We start from the raw sequence: 15,360 nt of genomic DNA, 5'->3' as shown, positions 1-15,360 counted from the left end.
TACTATAAGTCATGAATACAAAATTATTAATTTCATTTTTGTTTATAATAAATTAAATAAGAAAGAAATCTTAAAAAAATATTATAATAAGACATAAAATTCATAAATAAGTTGTTATATTTTTTTCAAAAATAAAAATTTAAGAATTATAAGAAATAAAAATTGATATAAAATTAAATAAAAAAGAGAAATTAATATAAAAATAATAAAAATTGAAAAATTAAATAAATTTAACTGGTTTAATTAATAAAAAAGAATGAGAGAAAAAATATATTAATATTTAATTAATAAATACACAAATTAGAAAAATAAAAATTAACTATGGTTTACTAAAAGAGGTTAAATGAACCAATTTTTGATAGTACGTATGTTTAAATGAACTTTTATTAGTATATACATCTAAGTGAGCTAGTTGTACAAACACATACGCTTAATTGAACTTTTTTCCCTTAAAATAACTTACGTTGTTCCAATTTTTTTGGTCATTTCTTTCTTGTCCAAATTGAGCATCCTAGAGTCCAATATTTAGTCTAGATTTTGAATAAAAGTTGCAACCAATATTTCAAGGATCACAATTATTCAAGAAATGAAACAATTCATTAAGTATTTAGTAAGTTATATATTTATGAATGTGTTTTAGATCATCTGAATTTTATAATATGATTTTTGGGCTCATATTTTATTAAAGTTTATATATTGAACCTCAAGTTAGAACCTCATCTCCTCTACACGCACCAACCAGGTTCTAAGGCTCTCATATCCCACGCTATTACTACTTCCGCATCAAAATAAACATGTTTTACCATTTCTCGTGGATTCACCAAAATTAAGTTAGATACATCTTTACTCTTATTTCACTTTGATGACATTACTTCTTATATGACTTTTAATGTACTCATATAAATAAAGATATTATAAGTTGTAGCGAATTAATCAAGTTGGTCACAGAAAAGGAGGTCAAAGAGGCCTGTTCAGCATCAACGGTAATAAGTGCCCGGGTCCGGACGTCTTCAATGCCCATTTCTTTAAAAAAAAATTGATTGGTCGTGGGTCATGATGTTACTGCTGGGTTCTCGAATTCTTCAAGAATAGGAAAATGCTCAAGCAATGGAACTCGACACTCATTTTTGTTCCCCAAATTTTATTATTTCTGAGTTTATAAAAATATTCTTCTAAAATGGCTAATAGCACTGGAATTAGAAATTATTTTAAGGAACAATGTCGTATAAATTGGATCCTAAAATAATTCATTGAGGGAATATTTTAAAAATTAAAATGTTACAAACAAATAATTAAGGTGAATAATAGATTAAAGAAATTATTATCATTATTTATTAGGTATTTTGGGGAAGATAAAAATTAATTGATCAAAATATATTTAAATAATAAATAAAATAATAATTAAAGTTTGTAAAAAATTAATCTATTATTATCTATATTATTTTATAAATATATTAGATGTTAAAGTATAAAATAAAATATAAAATAATAAATGGTAAGTTGATTAATAATCAATATTATTAATGTTATTTTATTTAGAGATATTGAAAATATATAAATATATATGATTGATATTATTTTTATTATTTTTATTTTGTAGGCCTATTGATTTATAATGGAATGAATAAATAAAAAGACCAAATTCAAAAAAATATGAGAGGCCCATCAACAATGAAGTCCAAACCTAAATAAATCAATGTGACATTTTGGAATAGCTGGAAGACGAAGGGGTATTTTCTATTTCTTTTTCCCGATTCTCACTCTTTTCTCCTTCTTTCAACAATTTCCGGCGACAAAAGAGGCAGACAACGCAGTGAAATCCGAGAAGACCGAGTAAAAGATACCACGATCTCCTGCTTGATCTGGTCTCTTAATGCCCGCCGAGAAGACCGCATCGTCCGTCCCTGTTCGTCGACTGGATCTAGTCTCCCCTATGACCACCGAGAAGACCGCGTCAAAGACGGATCCAAGATGCTTATAAGAAGGAGATGGAGCAGACAAAAAAAAGGAAGAGAAAGTAGAGGCACATCATCCTGGTAATCAAAAGGCTATTTTTTTCTTCAGAAAATCCTCTTTCCCTTTTCTTGAGTGATAGTGAGATTTGTCTGAGTGTTTGGTAGCTGGTTATATATTGATTCTCCTGTAACAATTAAAAATCTGCATTTTTTGTAAGTGTTATTCTTCTTTGTAATACGACGTTAATCTGATATTTGAAGTTTAATTATTGTGTAAGTGTTATTCGATTCATATTGTTCTTCATTTTGTTCGAAGCTGCTTTCCTCTTGTAAATTATCTTGAATGGGTTGTTTGAGATTGGCTAACTAATCCTTGCTAGCTAGATATGTGAATATTGTTGTACTGTTTGGTCATTATTTTTTTTTATATTTAATTTTTTATTTTGTTTTAGGGCTCTAAAAATCCTAAAACTAATTTTATGTATATAATATAAATTACTTGATTATAATTTAATAATTTAATACATACCTATTAATATTTTAATTGTGTTTAGCATGATTAGAAAAATTTTTAAAGAGATTTTTATATTTTATATTTATTTCTTAAAAGTCGAAAAAATCGTTTTTTTGGGGCGGACGTTTCTAAACACATACAGTCTTCAATGCCCATTTCTTCAAAAAAAAAACTAGTCGGTCGTGGGTCACGATGTTACTGCTAGGGTTCACGAATTCTTCAAGATTAGGAAAATGCTCAAGCAATGTAACTCGACAGTCTTGACCCTAATCCCCAAAACATTGGTACCCGATAAGGTCCAGGATTTTAGACATATTTCTTGTTGCAACGTAGTTTATAAAATCATTTTCATAATTATCTCAAAATGTTTTATGCATGTCATAGGTAAAATAGTCAGTTTAAATCAGTATGCATTAATCCCGGGTCAAACCATTTTTCACAACATTTTACTCATGCAAAGCCTTCTTAAGGGTTATGGGAAAAAAGAAGATATCCCCGAGAGTGTTTTCAAAATACACATAAAAAGGCCTTCGATTCAGTCAGATGGGAAGCTATTCGAGATTTTATGACTGTTTCTAGATTTCCTATGATTTTTATAGAATGAATTATGCAATGTATTTCTTCCTTCTGTTTTGTTGTCAATGTTAACAAAGTTCACGGAGGCTTCTTCAAAGGTGAAAACGGAGTGAGACAGGGGGATCCCCTCTCTTCACAATCATCATAGCGATCTTTGAGAGCGTCTTTACGATGTTCCGAAAGAGTCAACCATTCAGATTCCATCAGTTCTGTGAGGAGGAGAAGATAACACATTTATGCCTTGCAGACGGCCTGTTCATTCTCACGCGTGCATACGTCGATACCATTAAAACTGTAAGGGTTGTACTAACATTTTTTTAAGTTACGGATTTAATGATCAATGAGAACAAAAGTCTTGCGTTTTATATAGGAGTAAAGGAAGAGACAAAGGCATAAATATTCGACATTATGGACATTTTAGAGGGCACATTCCCAGTCAGATCCTTGGCATACTACTCACGGCAAAATAGGTCGAGATTTCACATTGTAAGCCGCTGATCGAGAATGTCAAAAACACCTCTTCTGGCTGGACTGCAAGAAAACTTATCTACGGAGCTCGACACACTTATGAAGAATTTTATTTGAGGAAGCAGCGGGAGATGAGGAAAAAAGATTAAATGGACCGCTCTTTATCAACCAAACATCTATGGGCCATCAAACGTAATTAGGAGTCGTCGTGGATCAAGTAGGTGCACACAATATTTATGAAGCAGGAATCGAGGATATGAACCAGCAAAATCAATGAAGGTATGAGGTGGTTGTTAAAAAAATACTTAAACTCAAAAAGCAATGTTGCAGGTTTGTACAATATTCGATTAGGCAACGGGAGAGGCACATTGTTCTGGCACGATCCCTGGTTCGAGAACTAACCACTCATTCACAAAGAAGAGTTCAGAAACACTTGAATTAGAAGGGACTGTTCAGCAGCTAAGGTTAGAGACAGCAAAGAAGGGTTTTAGAACTCGCTCTTAAGGAAAATTTCGGAAGGGCAGATAATCCTTGACCACATTAATAGTACACACATCAACGAAAGACCATCCCGGATATGAGTTGTCTTCTGTGCAATAAGAATGAAGAAACGATCGATCACCTATTTGGTAGCTCCCAAATCACTTCAAAAATTTGGGACAAATTTGCCAGAAGCTTGGAGTTGACCAGCTTCTCGAAGAACTGGAAGAAGATCAAAGTAATAGCAATTCTCAAAGCCAAAAGCAGTAAACTCAATTCTAATCTATACAAGTGTGGATTTGGAACAGCGGTCTACAACATTTGGCTGTAAAGAAACGCTAGAGTCTACGAAAAGACCCACAGAAAATACTCTCTTCATTTATATTTTCATTTCACATTATTCTTATTTATTTATTTATTTTTATCAAATTATAGGTTCTATCATTTTTCTAATATATAAATTTATATTTATAATATACAATATCAAAGGCATATTAATATATAAATTAAATAATATATATATATATATATTTTAAATAATAAATATATATTTAAATATATTAATATTGTATATTAACTATATATATATATATATCATTTTTATAATTTAAAAGTTTATATATAACGGTTAAAATTAATATTTTTTTATTACAATATTAAATAATTTAATTATAAACAAATTTAAGAGAAAAACTAGTACTTTTAATGTTTAGTTTTTTTTATTACTCTTTTAATAATTGATTTCATGATTGTATTGTTTGAATATATAAATTTAAAGTGAGTTAAAATCGTTAAGTTCAACTAGACAGGTTTGTTTTATTTTATATTTTTAATATATAAAATTAATAACGTTAAAACAATTACAATATTAAGTTAACTATGCTATAGAGCATTTTACTTTTTACCTTTAATTTTAAATATTTAAATTTATAGACCAATTAAAACAGTTATTTCATTGTTTGTTTTCTATTTTTTATTTTTAATATATAAAATTTAAGTTGAGTTTTCCTACAATTTTAACACAGATTAATTTTCTTTTTAATTTAATTTTTTTTATTATTTATAAATTATTTTAATTTTTAAAATATAATTAATATATAAATTAAATAATATACAATTTAAAAAATAATAAATTTATATTTAAATATATTAATATATATATATATATATAATAACAATATATAAAACATTTTTATAATTTAAAATTTTATATACAATTTTTTTAAATTTAATTAAATATATAATTAAACTATTAAAACATTTTAATAATAATAATCTGAAAATTAAATAAACTTAAAATGAATATATTTTAATTAAAATATTATATAATTTGATAATAAACAAATTCAAGAGAAAAACAATATTTGTTTAGTTGTTTATTATTACTCTTTTAATAATTGAGTTCATCTACGTGTATTTTATTTTATTTTTGTAATTTTATTTTTAACATATAAATTATAAGACATAAAAAATACTTATTTAGACACTTTTATTTTAATTTTTTTAATATATAAATTAAAAGAGTTTTAAAACAATTATTTAAAATAAACACGTATATTTTATCTTTTAATATATATATTTTTAAACCGTAACAACAGATAAAAGGTGAAATTCATCTCTAAAATTTTGAATAAATAGATTAACTGGTTCTAATAATTAAATTTTTATTATTATAATTTACTCTATAAAGATTTTATAATTTTATAAATATAAATTATATTTATATTTATAAATTTAAAAATAAATAATTAATTATTCAAAATTATTTTTATAATTATTACCTTTTCTTAATATAATTTATTTTTAGACTAATTTAGACTCAATTATATAATAAATTCATTATATATATATATATATATATATATATATATATATATATATATATATATATAATATAATTTAGAAGACATCTGAAAATAGGTTTAAAATAATTAGTTTATTTTAATTTTAAAGGTTTATATTTTATTTATTTTTAACTTTTATTTTTAATAGGTAAATTTAAAGACTTAAAACAGTTATTTGTAATTAGACACGTGTATATTGTTTTTTAATTTTAATATACATAATTTAAAGAGGGTTAAAACAAGTTATTTGTATTAGACACGTGTATATTATTTTTTATTTTTAATATATATAATTTAAAGCCGTTAAAATAGTTAGAATGATAAGTTCATTTTTACCATTTTAAAAGAGATTAACGTCTCTATTAATTAAATTTTAAACTAGTTAAATTTATGATATTATAATTTACTCTTTTTAGATTTTATATTTTATATTTTATAAATTATAAATTATTTTAATTTTATAAATATAAAGTGAATTTATATTTATAAATTTAAAAATAAATGATTAATTGTTCCATTTCTTTTTAAATTATTATCTTTTTTTAATATTATTTATTTTTAGACTAATTTAGACTTAATTATATATAATAATAAATTTATATTTATAATATATATATATATATATAAATATATAATATAATTTAAAAAACATATGAAGAGAGGTTTAAATTAATTAGTTTATTTAAATTTTAAACGCATCTATTTAAATTTTTTTAACTTTTATTTTTAATTGTTAAATTTAGAAACAGTTAAAACAGTTATTTGAACTAGACACGTGTATTTTTGATACATAATTTAAGACCGTTAAAATAGTTAAAATGTGGAGTTAATTTCTACAATTTTAAGAGAGATTAATGTTTCTATTAATTAAATTTTTAGACTAGTTAAATTTATGTTATTATTTAAATTTTAAACGCTTCTATTTTATTTATTTTTAAATTTTATTTTTAATAGGTAAATTTAAAGACGGTTAAAACATATATTTGTACGAGAGACACGTGTATATTATTTTTTTATTTTTAATATACATAATTTAAAACCGTTAAATCAGATGAATAAATTTCTATAATTTTAAAAGAGATAAAATCTCTATTATTTAAAATTTTAGACTAGTTAAATTTATGTTATTATAATTTGAGGAGTGATAGAGAAAGAGAATTTGGTGAGGGCATTTGAGGGAATGACTTTGCATTATTTTCATTAGTTGGAAAATTTAAAAGTGGGAGGAAAGAGAGAAAAGAGAGAAATTATTTGATTTTTTCTGTATTATGCCAGGTCATTCTCTCACAAAATTCTCTCACCAAATTTCCTCATCTAATCATTTCTCTTATAATTACCCTTTCTAAATTTTATAATTTATAAATTATTTTAATTTTAATTTTATAAATATAATTTTTATTTTTTATTTTTAATAGGTAAATTTAAAGACAGTTAAAACAGTTATTTATACTAGTCACGTGTATATTATTTTTTTATTTTTAATATACCTAATTTAAAAATGTTTTAAACTGAGAATTAGACTAGTTAAATTATGTATATTATTTTTTATTTTTAATAGACATAATTTAAAGATGTTTAAAATAGTTAGAATGATGAGTTAATTTTGATAATTTGAAAAAAGATTAACTTCTCTATTAATTAAATTTTTAGACTAGTTAAATTTATAGTATTATAATTTACTCTTTTTAGATTTTAATTTTATAAATACAAAGTGAATTTATATTTATTAATTTAAAAATAAATGATTAATTATTCAAAATTATTTTTTTAATTATTACCTTTTTTTTTAATTATTTAGACTAATTTAGACTTAATTATATATAATAATAAATTCATATTTATAATATTTATATAATATAATTTAAAAGACATATGAAAAGATGTTTAAAATAATTATTTATTTAAATTTTAAATGCTTTTATTTTATTTATTTTTAAATTTTATTTTTAATAGGTAAATTTAAAAACGTTAAAATAGTTATTTGTTCTAGACACGTTTATATTATTTTTTATTTTTAATATACATAATTTAAAACAGTTAAAACATTTATAACGGAGAGTTAGACTAGTTAAATTTATGTTATTATAATTTACTCTTTCTAAATTTTAGAATTTATAAATTATTTTAATTTTATAAATATAAAGAGAATTTATATTTATAAATTTAAAAATAAATGATTTTTTATTCAATTTTTTTTAATTATAATCTTTTTTTAATATAATTTATTTTTAGACTAATTTAGACTTAATTATATATAATAATAAATTCATAATTATAATATATATATATATATATATATATATAATATAATTTAAAAGACATACGAAAATAGGTTTAAAATAATTAGTTTATTTAAATTTTAAACGCTTTAATTTTATTTATTTTTAATTTTTGTTTTTAATAGGCAAATTTAAATACCGTTAAAACAGTTATTTGAATTAGACACGTGTGTATTATTTTTTATTTTTTATATACATAATTTAATACCGTTAAAATGTGAAGTACAATTTGAAAAGAGATTAAATTATTTGGAGGGGTTAAATTTTTATAATTATAATTTACTCTTTAAAGATTTTATAATCTATAAATTATTTTAGTTTTATAAATTTATAAATATAAAATGAACTTTATTATTTATTAATTTTATGACAAAATTATATATACTTTGGTGGCATAAATTATTATAAAGGAAAAGCTTAAAAACAAAGTAGCCTATATATAATAAGGACCAGACTGCTCTGCTTGCTCTGAGCTATCTACTTCATTTCACATATCCCCAATTCTCAATCCAGAATCCCCATGTCGGATCCAACCCTTCCTTCGAACTCTCCGAACCGACCTATGTCCGACAGTCCAGCTTCCGACGGCGGCGACCCTATTCAGGAGGACCCTCTTCTCCAATCTGGCAGTTTCATTGAGCCAACTTTCAAAGATGACCACCCAGCGCGAAACGGCGATGTGCATGAAGCTGAACCATCCTCCGCACAATCGAAGCGCCCTTTCAAACCTGTCTCTGCGCCGGAGAGGCCGGATTGGCTGCCGGAAGGATGGGGATTTGATTTCAGAATCCGAAACTCCGGTGTCTCTGCAGGGACGTATGATAGGGTAACTCATTTTCTTGCTCACTTCAGATTCTGATTTCATTGTTGCATGTTGTCTGTTTTTGAGTTTTTGCCAGTGTTGGGTTTTGAGATTGAAAAATATTTAGATTTTAGAGTTATTAGATTTAGATTAACAAGAAAGAACTGAGGAGAGAATCACAATACACTGTTCTTGCTTTCACAATGTATTAGGTTTTCGAGATGATGCTGATCTGTTATTGGCTTGTTATTCCAGTGATAAACAATGCTTAAGGCTCACTTTCCTGGAATATAATCTTTGCAATCAAAGCTCTGCTTATATCTAATCTTCTGAAACTGTTAACTATCAAGTACTAAATCAACAAATTAGTCGCCTTTATTCTGATTTCATTTGCTCTGTCAATTTTATCAAACATTCTTGCATGTTGTCTGTTTTGGAGTTCTTACCAGTGTTAGGTTTTCAGATTGAAAAATATTTAGATTTTAGAATTATTAGATTTGGATTAACAAGAACTGAGGAGAGAATCACACTACACTGTTCTTGCTTTCACAATGTATAATGTTTTCGAGATGATGCTGAACTGTTATTGACTTTTTATTCCAATGATAAGCAATGCTTAAGTCTCACATTCCTGGAATGTAATTTATGCAATGGAAGCTCCACATATATCTAATATTTTGAAACAGTTAACTATCAAGTACTCTGTTTTAAAAAATGTATTGGACCTCACTTCCTTCTTAGAAAAGAATTTCATGCATCTGAAAAAAGAACTTTAATTCTCCACAAATTGGGAAATATATATATAGTGATTTGATAAAATGTATTGAACAGTGAAATGAAAAGACAATTAAGTATATAGGGTTAATGATTCAAATCCTTAACGAAACTGTTTCATTAACCATGAAGATAAAAAAGCACTCAATCTATTAATTTTGCAAGTTAAACCAGATTTTTGGAAACAAACAAATTGTTGTTGCTTAAATAACTAATAGGTGACTTTTCTGCAGTACTACATCGACCCTGCTTCAAACCGTCGATTAAGGTCGAAAAAAGAAGTGCAGCATTACCTTGAGACGGGTATGCTAAAACGACCGGCGGACACTGCAGAAAATGTAAGCTAAAAAAATATAAATATCTCAGTTTTTTCTTTTAACTTTTCTTAATTTATAGTTTTACATAAAACAGACCCCTTTGAGCAGCAGTACTAAAAGCCAAAAGGGGGAGACATCAGCGTCATCAAATACAGAAAGTTCCGATGGATGGAGCTTTGATAAGGTAAATGTGCCTGATGAGATTAGATGGTCACTAACCGATGCAACCAATGACAAGTGGTGTGCGATTAGTGGCAACGAAATTGTACCGGAATCAACAACCCTTGTTTGGAAAGATTATTATTTCCTTGCCGCTAACCAATAGAGGTGAGTTAATGGTGAATTCTATGGCTTTACTCCATTGAACCACCATCATATTAGACTTTCTCTCATGCTCTTTTTTAGTTTCATAGCTCTCTTTGTTCAATAAATGAATCTGCAGAAGACTTAGTATGTTTCTCTTCTAAGAACAAGTAGTTCTGTTTTTTTTTTTAAGATTGACAAAGTGAGTGCTTATTTATTATTTGTTTGATTTTGATAGTAATATGTTGTTGCACATGTACTTGCCTTTTGATTTTAACATGGTTATTTCTTCTTATTAGTACGGAATTTGATTGTATTAGCCTTATACCTCTATGTCTATTGAATGGCCAAATGATACCAGATCTCACTTTGTTTGTGCATCCCACATAAGTCACAATAATGAAGTGAAAGGACTTTTGAACTTTTATTTTGAACTTTTGGAATTAACCTTATTCAGAAATAATTTATCTATAAGAGAAACAATTAATAAACTTTTGAACTTTTATTTTTAATAGATTAGCACGACTCCTAACATTCAAAAAGTCATGTCCCTACATATATTTGTAGTGAGAATGTGAGTATCGAAATAAGACATTTGTTCTAAACTATCTTAGGTAAAACTCTTGATATTTGAATAATTAATAAATTTTTGGACATAATCTAAAATATCTTAGGTAAAACTCTTTTTACTTAAATACATGTAGTTTCTGTTTGATATTTTGATAATTGGAAATGAAAAATAATTGAGCCGTTGCTTTAGATGATTAGGTAGCCTTGATGTTTTCCTTCCTTCGCCTGTTCGAGTTGATCAGGATATATGTTTGAGAGTCTTAGTCTATGATTAAAGTAATCGTCCGAACAACCTTGGCTATAGACATAGAGTTAGTTTTGATCTTGACGAAGTCATCCACGGTCTGAGTCTGTTCTTGTCCCAGTCAGTAAACCTGTCTTTAATTTGGTTCAAGACAGTCTGTGTTAGTCTAGCGCTGTCTCTACGCGGTTTGTTGGCCTTCTTATTACCGTTAAGGTTAGACCCCGTAGGTGCCACATTATCGTTTACAAGTGCAGGGCATTAAAGCTAGTTTGTGCATCCTCTTTTGTCCTAGTGTTCACTTTGTTTGAAGAATGTTCCTTACTTGTTTTTTTCAACTGTGGTGTTGTTTTTGTTTGCACTAGGGTATCCACATCCTTATTTGTACCCGGGGCTGCCTTCTAACAGCTCTATACTTTAAAATTGGATCAGTGTTTTAGTTTTTTTATGTGCCCGTCAAATCTCCAAGTCAGATTCGGTTCCTATTAATTTTGATATGGAAACTAATGCATTAGAATTATCTTCTTCTTTCTCCTCTTCCTCTTCTGCAATCAAATGTCTTTTATGAACACTCTGCATTTAAAACATAAGAACATAATCATATAAGACAATGAAACATTACTTCAACTTATTCTCCTATTAATGCTCAGTTTTCAGAAACTAACTTATATATGACAAGAACACTCTACATTGAGGCACATTTTTAATGTACATAACTCATTTAATAAAATACATAGTTTAGAAGTCAATTTTCATCCCATCATATTATAGACATAACATATAAGTAAATATGTAAAATGCTCAATTTAGTATATCATTGATTTTGAATGTAAAATGATCAGTTTTAATGAACTAACTTATATATAATATCCCTAAACACTAATAATTTAAATAGGATAATCAAATCAAATTATATCCTTCACTCAAATATTTGTTTATCCTCTTTTATAAGCCTGATTATTTTCATTTTAGTAAAATATACCGTTAGCCAAGTAGTAGTAATTCCTGGGATGAGAAGCAAAAGCAACAACAACTCTAAATTAAAGTGGCGAAGTTTTAACTTGCAAGAATAACTTCCTTTTCATCTACATTTTTTATATAAGTTTCAGGCAATGAACAATTTGAGAGAAATGAAGAAAATGATAAAAAATGATAACATTAGACAGATAAAAATCTAATAATAATAATAAAAGGCAAAAGGGATTGTCCATATTAGAATTAAAATGAAAATAAAATGTCTCAATGTGTACTTTTTTGAGAGGAGGATTGATGTAGTATCCGAGTAGTTAAATTAATCAATTCAGACCCATTAATAGGGTATGAATATAAAATGAACCTGTTGCCATGAACAATATAAGCAAAACTAATAGTTATATTAATATTTGAGCGCCATTTACACTATTTAGAGTATAGTAGTAGTGTTTACCATATAGAAAAGGAAAAACCACCCAAACCTCAGGGCACTTTCATTCCTGTAGATAATAAGATAAGATACTAAAAACCAAGAACATAACTCATTTATATTAAAAAAATTATCATTAAGGAAATGTTACTTTTTCTATCAACCAAATATAAAGTTCAACAATATTATTCATTTATGGGTTCGTTGCTTAGTTATGTGTGGAAAAAGGCATCAACGCTATGACCAACACGCTCATCCATAATGACGTCTCCATCCCGAAACATATCCTATTCAATAAGGAATTAACATGTAAATCAAAATTAATTAACATTAATATGATTCCACATAGATCACCCTTAATTTATGTATGGATGCTAAAGTAATTCCCTACTTCAAGCTGCTTGTAAGATGTAATCAAACCTTATTTATTCGATTAATAACACACAGTGAATTGAAGGAAGTGAATTGTCCATAATCCCACAATTGTGGAAGACTTGACCATAGACTCTCAGGAGGATGACACTTCGTTCACGAGCGCTAAGAAATTATTTGTTAGAATATATAATTTATGAAAAGGTTTTAATAATGAATGGATAAAACAAAGTTCAAATAAATATATAAGTTAAATTATACATATATAACCGCTAAGTAATATCAAAGATATTAATTGTTTTAAAGATAACAATAAGGTGTTATAGTGTAATGGTAAATACTCTCGTCTGTCATACGGGTAAATAATAATTGTAGTTCAAAACTAATCTAGTTTACTATTCAAACTCAGTTTTTTTTACATATAAACTAAATTATTTATATTTTTAATTATCAATTGTTTATTAAATATAATAACATTTTAATTAAATATAATAACAACATTACCATATTTTAATCATAGAAATACAGTAATTTTGTTATTAAATTTAATAAATAATTGATAAATTTAAAAACGTTTTTATGAATATTTAATTATTATATTCTTATAGTTAAAATATTTTAAATTTATTAGTATTTATCAATTATTTAATATTTATTACACTATACAAATAATAAATGAAATGTAAATATATATTTATATATATATTAAAATATAAATAATTAAATTTATAAAAAATAATTAAATTTAAATTATATATCAAAATATAAATAATCAAATTTATAAAAATAATAATTTAAAATATATATCAAAATATAAATAATTTAGTTTATATAAATAATAATTTAAAATATAAATAATTTAGTTTATATATAATGAATTTTAAATGTAAAAAGTAAAAAAACAAAAAAAACTGAGTTTGAATAGTAAACTAGGTTAGTTTGGGATTGAATGAACAAACTAGGTTAGTTTGAGAGAGTGAACGTTAAACAAGGTTACTTTGGGAAACCATCTGTAATATCCGGTATTATATGCGTTCGGTAGTTTGCAAAGACATAACCGAATATCTCTACTTCGACATGACATTATATGAGGCTCCGATATTAAATGAGGCGTGTCTTCGACATTTAAGAGGTGATTAAATATTAGTGACTTCGGTATTAAATATTGAGGCGTGACTTTGGTGAAGAGATGAGCTCCTTGTTAATCAAATACTCTCTCTCTACAAATATATATTTATCTTAGCATATTATTCTGTGAAAGTGTCTTTATACCAAAAATTATTGTATCAAGTATTTGTAAGTTGATAGAGTGTCTATCAACAAGTATTGTGTGTGCTAGGAGTTCGAAAGCAGGCAACAACTAAGTCCTGGTTGTTCGACTGGGTTGTGTACAAGTGTGTTGTATTTAACAAAATCTTCTAGTGAATACTCTTCTCAAGGTTAAGAAAAGTATCTTTCTCGAGGTCGAGAAGAAGGGTGATGTATGAGAGTTTACTCCGAACATCCATAAACAACCCTTGTGTCTTGTGTTCTTTACTTTCTTAATCTTTCAAACCGATTATTCGTTGTTTCAAGTTGAAACAAAAACTTTCGCACTTAAATTCGATTCAAGAGTTTGTGAAAATTTGTGAAGAATAGAAATCAGATAATCAACCTCTAACAGGGTTATTATCGACTGAAGTGTGTGCAAGCGTTCTTCATTAGTCGGACCCCAGTCCCTATTGACGATCCCGATCCTAACATTATTACTTTAGCAATATTGGTTAAGAAATGCAAATGACCTCTACAAATAACGCATGATTCAACATTCAATTAGTGATCAAACTAATCTTACTTATCACTTACCAGAGTCCTCGTGACATATCAAAGAACAATTAACAGCAGAAAATGACATCTAGACAATTAGAGAATTTTCGATTTCATGAACATACAATTGTCATTTCAATTTAACTATCCCTAATTCTTTAACAATACCATAAAAATTGCGATAGCGCAGAATAAGAGCGATCAAAGCAACACAACGCCTAAAACAAATCAAAATCTGATCGAGTATCATTTTTATCAGAACTTTCATTAACTTTGCATGAATGGTGCATCATTGATCTTAATCATTTCTAATCGATTGAGAAATCGTGTTATGCTATAATTAAGTCATCATTCTTGAGCCGAAGTTCAAGAAACGACGACTAAACTTTGATAAATTCAAGGCCAAAATTAAAAGTTCAATTGAAGGAGCAATCAATCAAACATGATCACACACTCAAACAACAACGAAAGAACAAGAATACAAACATCCATCAATTGAAGTGTTCGACAAACAAATAAGTAATAAAGATAATCAATTTGAATTACAAATGATTTGAATACTTACCAGGATTTAGAGGATCTCCTAATTGACTTTGGATGAACTTCTAGGAATCGTTGCTAATCCTAGACCTAAGAATTAAGCCTAGGTTATATAGT

General features: G+C 26.4%; 1 protein-coding gene across 1 annotated transcript; it reads left to right on the top strand.

Moving 5' to 3' along the window:
• The first annotated feature begins 8,569 nt into the window (after positions 1–8,569).
• Positions 8,570–10,334, top strand: LOC124920294 (methyl-CpG-binding domain-containing protein 5-like). Its single transcript, XM_047460754.1, has 3 exons — positions 8,570–8,942; positions 9,926–10,030; positions 10,104–10,334. The coding sequence occupies exons 1-3, from the start codon at positions 8,637–8,639 to the stop codon at positions 10,332–10,334; spliced, it is 642 nt and encodes a 213-aa protein (XP_047316710.1). The 5' UTR covers positions 8,570–8,636.
• The last annotated feature ends 5,026 nt before the right edge of the window (positions 10,335–15,360 follow it).

This window comes from Impatiens glandulifera, chromosome 1 (assembly GCF_907164915.1).
Source record: "Impatiens glandulifera chromosome 1, dImpGla2.1, whole genome shotgun sequence".
NCBI classification, from domain to species: Eukaryota; Viridiplantae; Streptophyta; class Magnoliopsida; order Ericales; family Balsaminaceae; genus Impatiens; species Impatiens glandulifera.
This window is presented reverse-complemented; position numbering and strand designations above follow the sequence as displayed.

Coding starts and splice junctions, on each gene's coding strand:
- LOC124920294 (XM_047460754.1), top strand. CDS start 8,637: ATGTCGGATCCAACCCTTCCTTCGAACTCTCCGAACCGACCTATGTCC. Junction 8,943..9,925: donor CTGCAGGGACGTATGATAGG/GTAACTCATTTT, acceptor ACTTTTCTGCAG/TACTACATCGACCCTGCTTC. Junction 10,031..10,103: donor CGGCGGACACTGCAGAAAAT/GTAAGCTAAAAA, acceptor TACATAAAACAG/ACCCCTTTGAGCAGCAGTAC.